General features: G+C 43.1%; 1 protein-coding gene across 1 annotated transcript in view; it reads left to right on the top strand.

Moving 5' to 3' along the window:
- The window catches only part of LOC126262820 (uncharacterized), an 817,803-nt gene that overhangs the window by 597,629 nt on the left and 203,836 nt on the right, over nt 1-16,338 (top strand). The window contains exon 4 of the mRNA XM_049959668.1: nt 14,661-14,743. Within this exon, the coding sequence (XP_049815625.1) occupies nt 14,661-14,743 (83 nt within the window). The remainder of the gene's footprint in view (nt 1-14,660; nt 14,744-16,338) is intronic.

Consider the following 16,338-nt stretch of genomic DNA (forward strand, 5'->3'; position numbering starts at 1 on the left):
CAGGCTAGTTCATTCGGCGAACATCCTCCCGTTCCGAGCGCTCCTCTACCTGCGCTGTTCGATGAGATCGCTCGTTGTCATTCATTAGTTCAGGGCCAAATGCATCCCTGAGAAGACGGACATTCGAAAGGAGTACAGTGGCACGATAACGTTGACTTGTCAGTGTATCGTGTTCGAAGAGCTGGAAGACACTAGGCCATGCAACGTTATGACTTCCCTCACCATAACACCTGGGGGACCAAAATTATCATGTTCGTCAATGTTCGTGAGTTCGTTACGTGTTATGACCTCTCGCCATATGAGGGTACGTCTAGCATAGTCGAACGTGACCGTTTTGGTGGCCGTGGCATTATTGTGTTGGGATGCAGAACTGTCGTCCAAATCTCTGAACATGACACACTCACCGGTCAACGTCATCGTCACACTTGTAACCTCCCCACAAAAATTTAAATGACTATATTTAATAGAAATGGAGCCTAGTGTAAGCTCCCCAGAGAAATTTAAGATAATATTTTAAATGTGAATAGACATAGAGCTAAGTGTAACCTCCCCAGAGAAATTTATGATAATATTTTAAATGTTAATGAAATCTCAGTCACAATAAAAATGCAAATTGACCGAAATGTCGATCTTTAGGCCCTGATTAAACTCAAATTCTTACCTCAGTAAAACTGGATCTGCTCTTATTTTTCGCCATAGCTTGGAGGAAATGCATCGCAAATATATATTTTTTAATTTAAGGGAAACTTTTCTTTAAGGAAATGCAAGGGAAATATTATTTCAAAAAAGGATTCTTTGTTAAAAATGGCTGGTTTAAAAATGAAATTATTATTGGGGCGATTCTTGAACAAATTAGTTACAGTTAATTTACATTACATTATCAAATGTGCGCAATGCTGCTTCATTACCTTATTTAAAAAATATACCTCGTCCTGAATCTTGACCAGTGCCATGTCGACGCCCGCCGACTCCTCTCACAACAGCTAACTCCCTACATGCAACTGAACTCTACTGCGACTCGACCGCAACTGCCTCGCAACTGCGCTGAACTGCGACTCGAGCGCAACTGCTTCATCTCACACGCGCTACTACTCTCCAACTGCTGACTCGCGACAGACTGCACTCTCACGCAGTCAAGCGCAGACAAGGCTCTCTGGTCAAAGATTTTATCATGCCTCACCATCGCTGCTACATAACATACGTGTTTCACACTGTACCCCTTCCCTGCGTGTGTCTTTTCACGAGTGCATTCGGTTCTGTCTTTATTGTTACGGATGACATGCGCGGCTGCTTCGAACGGCGTAGCAGAGGTGTTCTTGGAACGAGAAGATATTTTATGAATGAGCCGGCCTGCTCGTTCCCCCGACTTAAATCCAATCGACCACATGTGGGATTCGTCGTGGAGACGTACATCAACACGTTTACATGCACCAACAACCATGCAGCAGCTGTCAAGCGCTCTGGTGTAGGAATGGGCTGCGATACAACAAAAACGCCTTACCAATCTCACGGTCAGTATGGAAGCACGTCAGAGCATGCATTGACATACGTAATGATCACACACCCTATAAAGACCCATGTCCCGCCTTTTGTAAGATACGGTGAATCATTATGAACAGCGGTGAATTCAGAGTAATTTTTGCCTTTCGATGAAATTGTCATTTCTTTTCGTCTCTTGCGTATTTATTTCAATTGCTTTCTGTACTATACTGTTATAGTTCTATGTATGGTCCACGTTTCATGGAGCTATGCTACTTGGCATCGAAAAATCATTCGAAAGTTACTTTTGTCCTTAAGTTTCGACCACTAGTGTACATGAAGTTGGCAGTTTTCATTCGACTTACCAAATAATTAAATTGCCTCTTGTATAACATCATCTATATTACTTGGCCGGAAACTGATTTCCATTTGTCACTAACTAGCGTCTCATGAGAGTGAAGATTCAACGCACGGTTATGAAAGCATACCTCTTTTCATTTGGGTCACTGGATTTACAAGCTATGTGATACTAGCTGAAAGTACAGAAAATGTTCGTTCTTCCAACCATAACGATTTCATATCACTTGGTAGCACGGTCGATTTCGTACTTCAGAGATGATGAACCGGGAAACGTACTCTACTTTATCAGCGGCGGTCTGTAAATGCGACAGTAGATTTTTTTATAGTATTTATACACTGATGAGAAAAAACTTGATGACCACTACCTTCTGCGAGATTAACTGCCACATGACGGCGTCGCGGGTGCGTGACACGGAAAGAAAGGGATACAGGTTGTAAATCTTAAGTTGACAAATCAGAATAACTCGAAAAATTAGCTTCGCACAAAAAAAAAGTGTAGAATCCAAAGTTGATTATTTTCGAGGGGGACATCTGCTGGTGCTAAAATTAACCCGCCACCCCTGCCCCCTGGGAGTGGGGCGGGAGGCAACTTTAAAATTTCAAATCGGAATCCACATTTTTTATTGCAGAATCAGATTCTACACAAAAAACTACTTACATTTTCTCTTAAACATTTCTTTTGATTCTTGGCAGTTGGCGCTGTAATTCAAGAAAATCCATGTTCTCATTTTCGCGTGGAAAATGGTTACGGATAAATAAAAAAATACTTATTTACTTCGTAAATTGTGATTCGCTAAAACTAAAACTCTCCCTCTCTCCCCATAGGGTAGGGTTTGAGAGAGAGGAAATAGAGTTTTACAAATGTTGACCCTGCGGAAAAAATTAATATTTGGGTCAACATTTGTAAAACTCTAATTCCTCTCTCTCAAACCCTACCCTATGGGCAGAGAGGGAGAGTTTTAGTTTTAGAGAATCACAAATTACGAAGTAAATAAGTATTTTTTTATTTATCCTTAACCATTTTCCACGCAAAAATGAGAACATGGATTTTCTTGAATTACAGCTCCAACTACCAAGAAATAAAAGAAATGTTTAAGAGAAAATGTAAGTAGTTTTTTGTGTAGAATCTGATTCTGCAATAAAAAATGTGGATTCCGATTTGAAATTTTAAAGTTGTCTCTCCACCCCACCCCCAGGGGGCAGGGGTGGCGGGCTAATTTTAGCACCAGTAGATGTCCCCCTCGAAAATAATCAACTTTGTATTCTACATAGTTTTTCGTGTGAAGCTTATTTTTCGAGTTATTCTGGTTTGTCAACTTAAAATTTACACCCTGTATAAGCCGAGCAGATGCAAGGGGAAACATTCCAGCGATAAGGAGAGCTATGAGGAAATCAACTGGCGGGGTAAGCATACGAATAGTGTCGCCTGGTCGGACGAAACTCGTTTGTTGTAACACCAGGTCGGTGGTCGAGTTCAGATATGTCGTCATACAGGTGAACAGCTGCTCGGAACACGCACTGCACCACAGACACAATTCGATGGGGATAATTTTGTGTTATGGGGGACATTCACTTGAGCTTCCATAGCACCTACGGTTGCAATCGACTGCGTGATTGTTATTGCGGACCACCTCCATCCCTTCAAGCTTGATGTCTTCTCATCTTTCAACGGGACAAATGTCTCTGCATAAGACCAGAGCCGTGCTACAGGAGTCCGAGGAGATTGAGAGTGAACTTGCTTTAATTCATTGATTGCCAGTTTCGCCTGTTCTGAAGGCTATGGGGCGCCATTTCCACCCTTGCAAACCACCGGTCCATAATTTACGGAAATTGCGTGACCTGTATGTCAACATCTATTGCCACAAAACTCCAGAAACCTACTCGTCGAATCCGTACCACCCAGAACCGTCAGTCTCTTAGACGGGCGGTCATAATCTTTTGGACCATCAGTTTATTTGCTATAGATTTACTCGCATTTGGGTAAATTGTTTCGTGCATTTTCACACACTTTAGTGACACATACAGGTTTGGTTGGAAGGCCATATTTACGATAGATCTCATAGTAATTATGATGTCTGTGAGAATCGTACTGAAAATTAAGGAAGTTTTTCCCCAGACGAGTTTTGATTTTCGTGACGTTATGTCCTCAGTGGCATCAAGCGTCTTAACATTGTTTTTGTCATGTTACTACGCCAACTGCCTCCCCTCTTTTCTTTGTTGACATAGTTGTAATTTAAGGCACACTGAAAATTCAGCGGATATTTCTTTTTTACTTTTGGAGGGACCACTTGCATCTTCTTACATGACTGAGTATCGTATTTCTCATAGTTCATTTAGCGATAAGAGCAGTATACAATCACTTGGCGCCGAAGGATTCGTCAGCCAAGTACGAAACTTTATGGGGTATTGGAATCGGGGTGGGGATGGGAGTGGGTGGGGATTGGGGTGGGGGGGGGGGGGGGAGAACTGTAATACATCTACTGTACATACGCCGTACGCCACTGCGCAGTGCTTATGAGACGGTACGAAACTTTGGTGTTGAGCAGAACGCATTCGACATTACCATAAACAAGAAGTACGTGAGTACGAGTCTTAGTGTTTATTCTATTGTTTGGCGGACAGTCAGTCGGTACTCATATTAAATTTCCATGTATTGCTTAAAAATGCAATAGAAAATTGAGCTCTCCGCATACGATTCAACCGGTATCTCTAGTTATTAGTTTCGTTAACACACTGTACCTTTTTGTAGTTATCGAGATACAAATAAATGACTTTAAATTCACCTTAAATGTTAAGCCAGCCCTGTGAATTTAAGATGGAAAATGTTATTTGGAAGATATGAGGTGGTAAGATTGATATCTTGAACTGCGATTGGATAATCCAAACTTCTGTTTTAGCAACGCAAAAGAAATCGCAAAGACGTAACAGTTCGATGTTTCCTTGTTTTACCTTGACATACAGTTCAATAGTTTTCTGTCTTACTTTGCAGACACAAAGTCCTGTGACTTTATGAGACCAACTGCAGCATGAATACTCAATAAATTAGTATCATCGTGAATTTACATTACCTTGTTTCCACATCACGGCTTCGCTGTCAACCGTGCTGTACGCCTAATCGCGACGGAAGTAGAGACGTAAGTAGCTACCGTCTTACAGCTGCTCTGGCCACATGTGTCCGAACTCGCTGGAGCGTGTGAGCACACCAGACATCAAGGTACATGGAAAACGTATTTCCTCCTCATATATCTGACACGGATGGACGGCATATTTACATCATCACAGAGACCACGCTTTTACGTCCTCATAAACAATTACAACGAAGTATAAAACACTAGAAAAATTCACAGAAATGAGCTGCTGTAATGTAATACTTCACAAACAACTTACTCGCAGTAGAATGATTTACACCAGCTGGAAGAGTGGCGGGAAGTGAGTAGTGTGCACACAGCTTGGACGGTAAGTACGATGCATCCATACCAATATTTTAATACATTTCATGAATGCCGCAAATCAGCTAACGTATTATACATTGTTTCTGACATACAGTTATGATCACGTTGTCATTTATCTTTCTTGGAATGACGGAACGATAAGTGAAGCAGAACACTACAGATTCAAGAGAGACCGTTAGCTGACGTGGAACGCTCGTGTTCGCTGCTTCCCGCAGGAGCTGAATGGAGCTGCGTTCATTTTCAGAAGACGGAACGCTGTTAGTACCAGCGATTCACTGAATTTGCTTACTACACTTAATACTTTTTTTGGTGTCATAAATCAAAGATTTTTAGGAATCGAAGCCTTTTCCATAGGAAAACGTCTCGTCTCCTTTACAAGAATACTTTAGATCCACCTACATTTCTGTTTGGAACGTATTTCATCGAAAGGAATGGAGAAGTGGATTTTACTGTGATTAATATGCAATACAAAGCATGCAGATTTTTTAACTGATTTAACTACCGTTTTTCGAGCTTCACATGGTTCACAACGTTAACAACGTTAAAGTTCTGTTAAAGTTCTTAAATAAATTGAGGCGATGAGAACCATAAGGGATTAAAGCACAACATCTACACTGCTGGCCACCGTGAATGCAACACCATGAAGGAAGCATCCGAATCAAGTGAAATTTACACCATGGGTTTGCAGCGATGAGATTTGCAACTGATTAGAATTTCAGCGCAGACGCACATCACGCGCGCCTGTGGCGCCACCTCTTAGCGCCATTTAAGGCTTGGCGATTTCGACGAGTGTACTTTCGGCACGTGCGTTTACCTTGTGGTTGTTTCACAAGACGATCAGTTATGCCTCGTAGACAACAGCGAACATCGTTTGATCAAGTATCCGAGTTCGACAGAGGAAGGATAGTGGCTTACCGAGATCGTGGATTATCATACAGAGAAATCGCTAGTCGTGTTGGACGAAACCAAACAACTGTAATGCGGATATGTGACCGTTGGATGCAGGAGGGTACGACGGACCGACGTGGTCGATCGCATTCACCTCGGTGCACCACTGCACGTGCTGATAGGCAAATTGTGCGCATGGCAGTGACGGATCGCTCAGTGACATCCCGAACCATAGCACAGCACATTGCGTCTGTAACGCATCATCCAGTGTCTGCGCGTACCATTCGACGCCGTTTACAGCAGAGTGGTCTGTCCGCAAGACGTCCATTGCTTCGTCTACCATTGACGCAGAACCACAGATGTCTCCGTCGCCAATGGTGTGATGACAGACGGATGTGGACGGCAGAATGGAATGACGTTGTCTTTACTGACGAGGCACGCTTCTGTCTGCAGCACCACGATGGTCGGATTCGAGTGTGGAGACACCGTGGAGAGAGGATGCTGGACAGCTGCATTATGCACCGCCACACTGGTCTTGCACCGGGTATTATGGTATGGGGCGGTGTTGGATATTACTCTCGCACGCCTCTAGTACGCATTGCCGGTACTTTAAATAGCCGGCGCTACATATCTGAGGTGCTGGAGCCAGTTGTCCTTCCTTACCTTCAGGGCTCGGCCACAGCCATGTTTCAACAGGATAATGCGCGACCACACGTGGCACGCATTGTCCAAAGGTTCTTCGTCAATAACCAGATTGAATTGCTTCCCTGGCCGGCTCGCTCTCCGGATCTTTCGCCGATAGAAAACATGTGGTCCATGGTTGCTCAACGAGTGACCCAGATTACATCCCCAGCTGCCGCACCAGATGATCTTTGGCAACGTGTGGAAGCTGCTTGGGCTGCTGTACCCCAGGAACACATCCAACGTCTCTTTGACTCAATGCCGAGACGTGTGGCAGCGGTGATCTCCAACAATGGCGGCTACTCTGGCTACTGATTCTGGCAGGAACCACAAGTCACAGACGTCTGTAAACGTAATCATTTGATACTTGGTCAACATGTTGTCTACAAAATAAATTTTGTTGTGCTACCTCTTGTCTTTCTTGGTGTTGCATTTACGGTGGCCAGCAGTGTATTTTGAGATTGTAGCATGTATGTATGCTGTTGACATATGTTTCCTATGGTGAAGCAGCTTTATATATATCTCTAGCCCCACAATGTATATATGAACATTCACGATAAGGTGTGTCACTAATTTCCAGGATATTCATTTCCATACGGGTCGAAAGCACAAAGCGTAATTTTGTTGACTTGTGCTAATCAATTTCTATCTAAGACTATCAATGTAATTTAGTGTTTACATTATGAACGTAGTAGTAATACTTGGTGTACTGGCAGTTTTATCTGAAGCTCAAGCCACAGAGTTTGCTTAACGAAAATGATGATAACGAGGACAGAAAGTGTTGGAATAGGTCATAATTGTGTATGTGGTGCCTTTAGTGCCTGTTTTTCATTTTCTGATTCTGGTTTCACTTTAATTACAAACATTGCAACTGTCAAAAGAGGCTGTTGTCACTAGCCAATATACATAAAAATTTTGTGAATTAAAATTAATAATAAATAGAAACTTTGGTTTGCCTATAAATTTCATTTTCACAAACATTTATTTTGTTCAAAACTTTGTTTCTGTGCTTTAGACCACAACGGTTCTCAGTGCCTCAGTTGTATGACCCATGTACTTCTCAAATTTTGGGATGATTGCATTTAAAATGATATATTTATAGAAAATGAAATTTCATGGAACTTACCATAAAGCGGTGTACTAACCACTAATGTAAACAAATTATTAGTATAGTAAGAGATTTTATACGGTATTTTCGCTGTTAAACGGATTATTATAATTATATGCAACTTATATACATTATGTGATGAAAAGTATCCGGACAACCCCAAAAATATATTTTTTTCATATTAGGTGCATTGCGCTGACATCTACTGCCAGGTACTCCATATCAGCGACCTCAGTTGTCATTAGACATCGTGGGAGAGCACACTGGGGCACTCCGCGGAACTCACGGTCTTCGAACATGGTCAGGTGATAGGGTCTCACTTGTGTCATACGCATCCCTAAGTCCACTGTTTCCGATGTGATAGTGAAGTGGAAACGTAAAGGGATACGTACAGCACAAAAGCTTACAGGCCGACCTCATCTGTTGACTGACAGAGACCGCCGACAGTTTAAGAGGGTCGTAATGTGTAATAGGCAGACCTCTATCCAGACAATCATACAGGAATTCCAAACTGCATCAGGAACCACAGCAAGTAATACGACAGTTAAGCGGGATGTGAGAAAATGGATTTCATGGTCGAGCGAGTCCATGCGGGTCGAAAGCACAAAGCGTAATTTTGTTGACTTGTGCTAATCAATTTCTATCTAAGACTATCAATGTAATTTAGTGTTTACATTATGAACGTAATATTACTTGAGTATAAACTCAAGTGGCAGACTCTGCAAGAGAGGCGCTCTGCATCGCGGTGTAGCTCGCTCGCCAGGTTTCGAGAGGGTGCGTTTCTGGATGAGGTATCGAATATATTGCTTCCCCCTACTTATACCTCCCGAGGAGATCACGAATGTAAAATTAGAGAGATTAGAGCGCGCACGGAGGCTTTCAGACAGTCGTTCTTCCCGCGAACCATACGCGACTGGAACAGGAAAGGGAGGTAATGACAGTGGCACGTAAAGTGCCCTCCGCCACACACCGTTGGGTGGCTTGCCGGTGTTATGGGGCCATTGCTTTTCACAATATATATAAATGACCTAGTAGATAGTGTAGGAAGTTCCATGCGGCTTTTCGCGGATGATGCTGTAGTACACAGAGAAGTTGCAGCATTAGAAAATTGTAGCGAAATGCAGGAGGATCTGCAGCGGATAGGCACTTAATGCAGGGTGTGGCAACTGTCCCTTAACATAGACAAATGTAATGTATTGCGAATACATAGAAAGAAGGATCCTTTATTGTATGATTATATGATAGCGAAACAAACACTGGTACCAGTTACTTCTGTAAAATATCTGGGAGAACGCGTGCGGAACGATTTGAAGTGGAATGATCATATAAAATTAATTGTTGGTAAGGCGGGTACCAGGTTGAGATTCATTGGGAGAGTGCTTAGAAAATGTAGTCCATCAACAAAGGAGGTGGCTTACAAAACACTCGTTCGACCTATACTTGAGTATTGCTCATCAGTGTGGGATCCGTACCAGATCGGGTTGACGGAGGAGATAGAGAAGATCCAAAGAAGAGCGGCGCGTTTCGTCACAGGGTTATTTGGTAACCGTGATAGCGTTACGGAGATGTTTAATAAACTCAAGTGGCAGACTCTGCAAGAGAGGCGCTCTGCATCGCGGTGTAGCTCGCTCGCCAGGTTTCGAGAGGGTGCGTTTCTGGATGAGGTATCGAATATATTGCTTCCCCCTACTTATACCTCCCGAGGAGATCACGAATGTAAAATTAGAGAGATTAGAGCGCGCACGGAGGCTTTCAGACAGTCGTTCTTCCCGCGAACCATACGCGACTGGAACAGGAAAGGGAGGTAATGACAGTGGCACGTAAAGTGCCCTCCGCCACACACCGTTGGGTGGCTTGCGGAGTATAAATGTAGATGTAGATGAAGATGTAAATGCCAAATGACGTCTCTCTTGATGTAAGGAGTGTAAAGATTGGAAGATTGAACGGTGGAAAACGTTGTATGGAGTGACGAATCACGGAAAACAATGTGACAATCCGATGGCATGATGTGGGTATGGCGAATTCACGGTGAACCCCATCTGCCAGCGTGTGTAGTGCCAACAGTAAAATTCGGAGGGGGTGGTGTTATGGTGTGGTCCTGTTTTTCATGGATTGGGGTTGCACCACTTGTTGTTTTGCGTAGCACTATCACAACACAGGTTTGCATTGATGTTTTAAGAACTTTCTTGCTTCCCATTGTTGAAGAGCAATTCGGAGCTGGCGATTGCATCTTTCAACACGATCTAGCACGGCCTATGGCGGAGTGGTGACTCGACAATAACATCGCTGTAATGGACTGGCCTGCACAGGGTCCTGACCTGAATGCTATAGAGCACTTTAGGGATGTTTTGGAACGCCGACTTCGTGCCAGGCCTCACAGACCGACATCGATACCTCTCCTCAGTGTAGCACTCCGTGAAGAATGGGCTGCCATTGCCCAAGAAACCTTCCCGCACTTCATTGAACGTATGTCTGCGAGAGTGGAAGCCGTCAAGAAGCCTAAGAGTGGGCCAACACTATATTTAATTCCAACATTACCGTTGGTTGGTGCCACAAACTAGTAAGTCATTTTCAGCGAGGTGTCCGGATACTTTGATCACATAGTGCATAATATATTATCATGTGTAAAATATATATATATATATAATTATATTGAAACTTATTAATGTTTTATTGTTGTGACTATTAATCTAAGGCATCTGTGGCGTGGTAAAAACGGTTGAGAGTGCAAGTTCTGTTTGGGGGGGGGGGGGGGGCAGACTAGAGCAACGTTTCTCAGTCAACGTGTCGTGACACACTGCAGTGTCGCGAATACGTGTTTCATGTGTGGTGTGATATTTTTAATGTGTTCTAATATTCTGTAGATAAAATGTCTAGAGTGCAAAAAATTTATCTCCAAATCGTTTCTTGGAGTAGTTCAATTCGCAAGAAATCGTCAATCATTTTATATGATTATATGCTTAACAATAATTTTTGTATGTAGTTTGTGTTTGCTATTTTGCATCTAGGAAAAAAAATATCACTTGCTGGAGCGTCGCGAAAGTTTGAAAAGTACTTGGGTGTGCTGCAGAGGTTGAGAAACGTGGGACTAGAGCACTGCAGGCGCGTGCCCGATCCGTGTTGCGTTTACGAGGCTGCGGTGTGCAAGAGTGAGGGCGAGTAAACTTGGCAGAAGTTGCCGAAGATGGCCGACGCTACCTCACACAATGTCACAGCCGAGCGGATGTGGACTGACCGCGATGTTGCAGTGACCACACGATTTGCTCTTGCTAGACCTAACGCTGCGTTGTGAAATCACTAACCGCCATGTCGAGGCCCACGAGGAGGACAGGCCTCGGAGCGTACTTCAGAGCACGTGACACCGCAGGTCTTACCAGTGCCAGCAGTCGTCTTCGGCGGTAAGCGAGTAACTATTTAATAATTCTTAACTGCGCATTTAAATGCATGCAAGCTCTCCATAACACACAACAAAGTTACGACCTTTAGGCGATAAGTTTTCATTGACATACTGATTCCCTGTGGGCCCTGCAGAGAGCAGAGCATTCGCGAAGTATGGCGGACATTGTAGTGGTGTGTCGTCACAAGTTCGTTGCGGGCCCGTAGTTTTCGTGGGCCCCACATCCATACTTCCTTAGTCGCGTGAAGGGGAACACTAGCCGTTTCGGTCGCACTCGAAAAGCGCTCTCCTCCCTGAAAACAAGTAGGCCCAAACGACGTGAATAGCGAGTGATGGCAAGCAGGCGCCGCTCACTCGACTATGCCACGCGGATCCGCTGCTGTAGGGGAGACATAAAAAACTGTGACACAACCTGTCTCCTTCTACTTGCCTCATTCCACCCAGATCCAAAGGTCTGATTTGCACCTCGGTGTGGCACTGGTTTGAGGATGGACACAAAGGTTCACTCAACGTAGAACATTTACTGTGGAAATTGCAGAGTCTCATTCGAGTATAAGTGTAACGTACATTATATTAGGAACAAAAGACGCCTATCTGCCTTCGTTCCTCTTGTTACAAATGAAACTCGGTCACTCTGGTCAACAGTATCTTTGTCATAAATAATTCGAAAATTTCGTGATGCAGTACCATCTATGCATAAAATAACTTGAAAATATTGGTATATCGAAAATATTGGTATATTGAAAATATTGGTTACTTTGGTATTGCGTAATTATTTGCTTTTATTTATTTTTTACGGCTGTAATTGTTAGTAAACAGTGGAAATATATACAAGGAATTAAATGCCTGATCCCCACTTCCGACATTCACTGCCAGGATACGAAGGGGGCGAATACGTCACCCTCATGTTACGTCTCATCGCACTGTGTTTGTTGCATCAGTTCCAGTAGTGACAGAGCTCTGACCTCGCAGAGCTAGTTGCTGCAGATTCGTGAAGGTTGGAGATTTATGTGAAGGAGTAATGTCTTCACCTGTATAAACAACCCATTTCTCTTTGTTATATGTGTGACAAGTTAACCCTGTAATCGCAAAAACGCACACTTATTCCTGTTGTAAAAACAATTCTGTATTTTGTGTACAACTTTATACATGAGGTGGGCTAAAGTGTGGTGTGGCGGCCGTCGTAGAAAAGCTGGACAGGAGTAGACACGATTAGCGAAAAACTTAACAAGACAAACAAAAAATGTACTTAACTAGTATTTCTCCAAGTATACGAAGACTCAGTACAAAAAATGTAGCAAGAAACAGTGTCCAGCTATCACAATGTCAGCCAGGAAGAGACTGTCTGTTCTGAAGCATGAACAGTGGTGTGAATGCGTCTACAAAAAATGTAGCAAGAAACAGTGTCCAGCTATCACAATGTCAGCCAGGAAGAGACTGTCTGTTCTGAAGCATGAACAGTGGTGTGAATGCGTCTACAAAAAATGTAGCAAGGAACAGTGTCCAGCTATCACAATGTCAGCCAGGAAGAGACTGTCTGTTCTGAAGCATGAACAGTGGTGTCAATGCGTCTACACAGCATCCCACAGTGATTTGGCTCCAAGCCCAAGCGTGTTCAGTGTATGCCGCTGGCCATCCTATATCGCAGCGGTGAGCGTGCTCACAGTCCACAGCCACTGTAAGCATGGCCCAGTGGGCCCGCCCCATTGGTTCCGCCAGATCCCGTGCCACCACTGTCAGCTTCAGACGGAAACACACAATTCCAACTGACAACGTTAACACCCGTGGGTGGTATCGATACGTAATACCGCACTACGAGCTTTATTTGTGGTGCAGCGTTGTCGAACAAGACAAAACATGGGCCTCCCACATATGCTGTTTGACATGTCCTACACTCCTGACAGGCTGGTTAAAAGGATCAGATCACATGTCCTTTGGTGTCCACATGATTTGAAGGCAACCAACAGATTTCTGAACAGACTGTTATTTTTGTATGACAAAAATAGCTGGGATCACCTCTAAAACAAAGAAAACTCTGTAATATACTAATTTACCATCCGCTTTAAGAGCTATATGTCACAGTGAAAAACTGACACGCCTGAGGCAAAGTATCTTAGCAAATCAGGAAGAAAATATTAGTATGTATCTTTATTCACTTTGCTTTACTCTTACGTTTCTCATTGCTTTGATTAATTTGTGTACTGGCACAGATTTTTTGGTTATCTTTTTACAAGGCACATATAATTGTGTAGTACATGCGCTGATGTAAGCATATGCAGAAATCAATATCACATGGAAATTCAGACCGATACAGAAATTCGGAAATCGGATCTGGGTTCACGGAGGAAGCATCTTCCAGAAAGATCGTGTTTTGTTTTTGCCACTGATTTTTTTTTCCTTTTTTAGACGAATGTAATCAAAACGTGTCTACAAATGGGAATCAACGTTTGGCGTCACTGGCCGGGAGGCCCCTTACGGGGCATGTTCGGCCGCCGTGGTGCAGGTCTTACTACGTTCGACGCCACACTGGGCGACCTAGCGCCGGATGGGGATGAAATGATGACGAAGACAACACAATACCCAGTCTCTGAGCGGGGAAAATCCTCGACCAGCTGGGAATCGAACCCGGGCCCCTTAGGACGGCAGTCCGTCACGCTGACCACTTTTTTTTTGCATTTTCTTCGTTGTTGATCGTTGTGTTTGGTCGTTGCGGACGTCACATGACATCTGTTAAAGTTCGTTTGTTGATCGTTCCACTCAGTTTTTTTATTGCAGAGGCCAACCAGCTCTCTGACCGAACACGCTGAGCTACCATGCCGGCTGAGCACTCAGCTATCGGGGCGGACAACGTGTCTACAGAGGCTGGCTTTGTCATCCTCCCTTTACTGTTGTAACGTGAAACCTTTAAAATTCAAAAAAATATGTTAAGTCGGTGAGTTGTGGAGTGATCCACTTCCAGCCATCTGAATTCTACAAGGGGATAGCTAACCGCAGCAGTCACAGGTTTAACGTCGAGTCTCCGACCGGCGGCACACATATTCACTCTGCGAGGGTCGCTGCCTTTGTTATCCGAACGGAACGTAGACCTCTCTCCTAGTTTTTCGTCTGCTCTGCTGAGTGCCTCCGTGCAGCAGAAATGATACTGTAATGTGTTGATGATAATGACTGTGCTATTACTGTGTGTATCTTTTGGTGATAGTGTAATGCAACCTGCATGGAAGCTGTTGCGCGTCTGAGGCTGTGCGCTGGGCGGCCAGAGGTTTTCGGTGATGTTAACGGGCGCGCTCTCTTTCAGGTGCTTCCTCTCTCCTCTTCTTATCCCGCTGCAGGCGGCGGCCGTGGGCCGTGGCGGCAGTCCAACTCCCCCTGGTGACTCGGGTACCACCACTCTCTGCCCTTCAATGCATGGCGATTTCTCGTGCATACTTTATTACGCACACACTTTTATTCTATTCATACATTTTTCTCTCTACTTCACTTCACTTTTTACGTATTCATACTATACATTATCAAGTATTACATGAATTATGCATGGGTTTTCATTACAGTTATAGACTTTATTCTTATCTGCACGAGAAGAAGCAACAGTCTAAATTGGAAGTTACTCATTAAAACTTCCAGTATCTGATTTGCGCCGTAGTTCGATAACTAGTTGCAGCATTTGTATCGAATACTTACAGTTTTCACTTTCTTACTCTCTTTAGTAATTCTTGATTAAAAACAAAAATTTATACCTATACGTATCTTATTGAAAAAACATTTTTATTTAGCTTTTCGCAAAGTGGAGCACTATATTAGATGCTTCTCACTCTACACGCCGTAATTTGGTGCGGAATATCCTTTCAAATGCTTATCAGAGACATTCTAAATTTCACTTAAATTATTCAGAGCGCTTCCAGTAAGAATTAAAAAATAGCTTTTCTTCGTTCTGTTCTATTTTAACGGAGAAAATTAAGAGTCATTTGAAAATGTTTTTACCTTTTCTTTTTGAGAGACTAGAGCTTATTCCTTTCTGAGTACGTAAAGTGACTACATTAAAAGCGTAAACTATGTATACGCAGTTTAGGATCCAATGAAAACTTATTTATTTTCATATACAATAAAAAGTTCTCTCGTAAGCTTCAACTACACATTACTAGAGATTTAGCAGACGTTTCTTCCATTCTGTATCATGACGACTTCGAAATGTATTCGAGAATCCTCATTAAATAATTTCTCCCCGCTACATAGCGAAACATATGGTGGTTATGACATCTCACAGCTGATGCATGATGATGTCTCTTCACATAACACCACCATGTGGTAATCACCAGAACAGGACTGATATTCATGGCATACAGGGTATAAACAAATGTATAGCATATTTGCAGGACACATTCCTCACACGCAGACGAGGAAATTATTTTACATGAACATCGCCATGGAATAGCTTTGTTTTCATGTTACAATTAATTTTCTCCAGCTCATTAATACAGGGAAACACACAAGAATAGACCGTTAGAGTCATGGGGAACATGCACTCTTGGTGACGTCTGATTACGTTGTGCACCGCCAGTTTTTTGTTTTACATGTCCCTGCTGCCATGCGACGTACGTCATTGCTTGTTTACAGGTAACATCAACTGTTCTAGCGATTAGTATCACCGTTGCAAGCACACGGGTCACTACATAGATTTAATCACAGACTTGAGTCATAGAATGGCAGTATACACAAATGTAGAGATGGTAGATGCCCATGTGATGTATGGATCGGAGATGCCCCGATAGGAAAAACTTTGAAGCCATTGATGCATGTATAAATATTCTCGGGAGACATATTGAACATCTCCTGTGAGAAAGAGTTGCATTTGGTATGCTGGTGCGTTGTGTGCGTGGGTGTTTCCAATGGTTAATGAGTTATAGAAAATGAGTTGTAACATGGAAATAAAGCTTTTCCAGACCTATGTTCATGTAACATAATTTCTTCGTTTACCT

This window comes from Schistocerca nitens, chromosome 6, assembly GCF_023898315.1.
Source record: "Schistocerca nitens isolate TAMUIC-IGC-003100 chromosome 6, iqSchNite1.1, whole genome shotgun sequence".
In the NCBI taxonomy this organism is placed as follows: Eukaryota; Metazoa; Arthropoda; class Insecta; order Orthoptera; family Acrididae; genus Schistocerca; species Schistocerca nitens.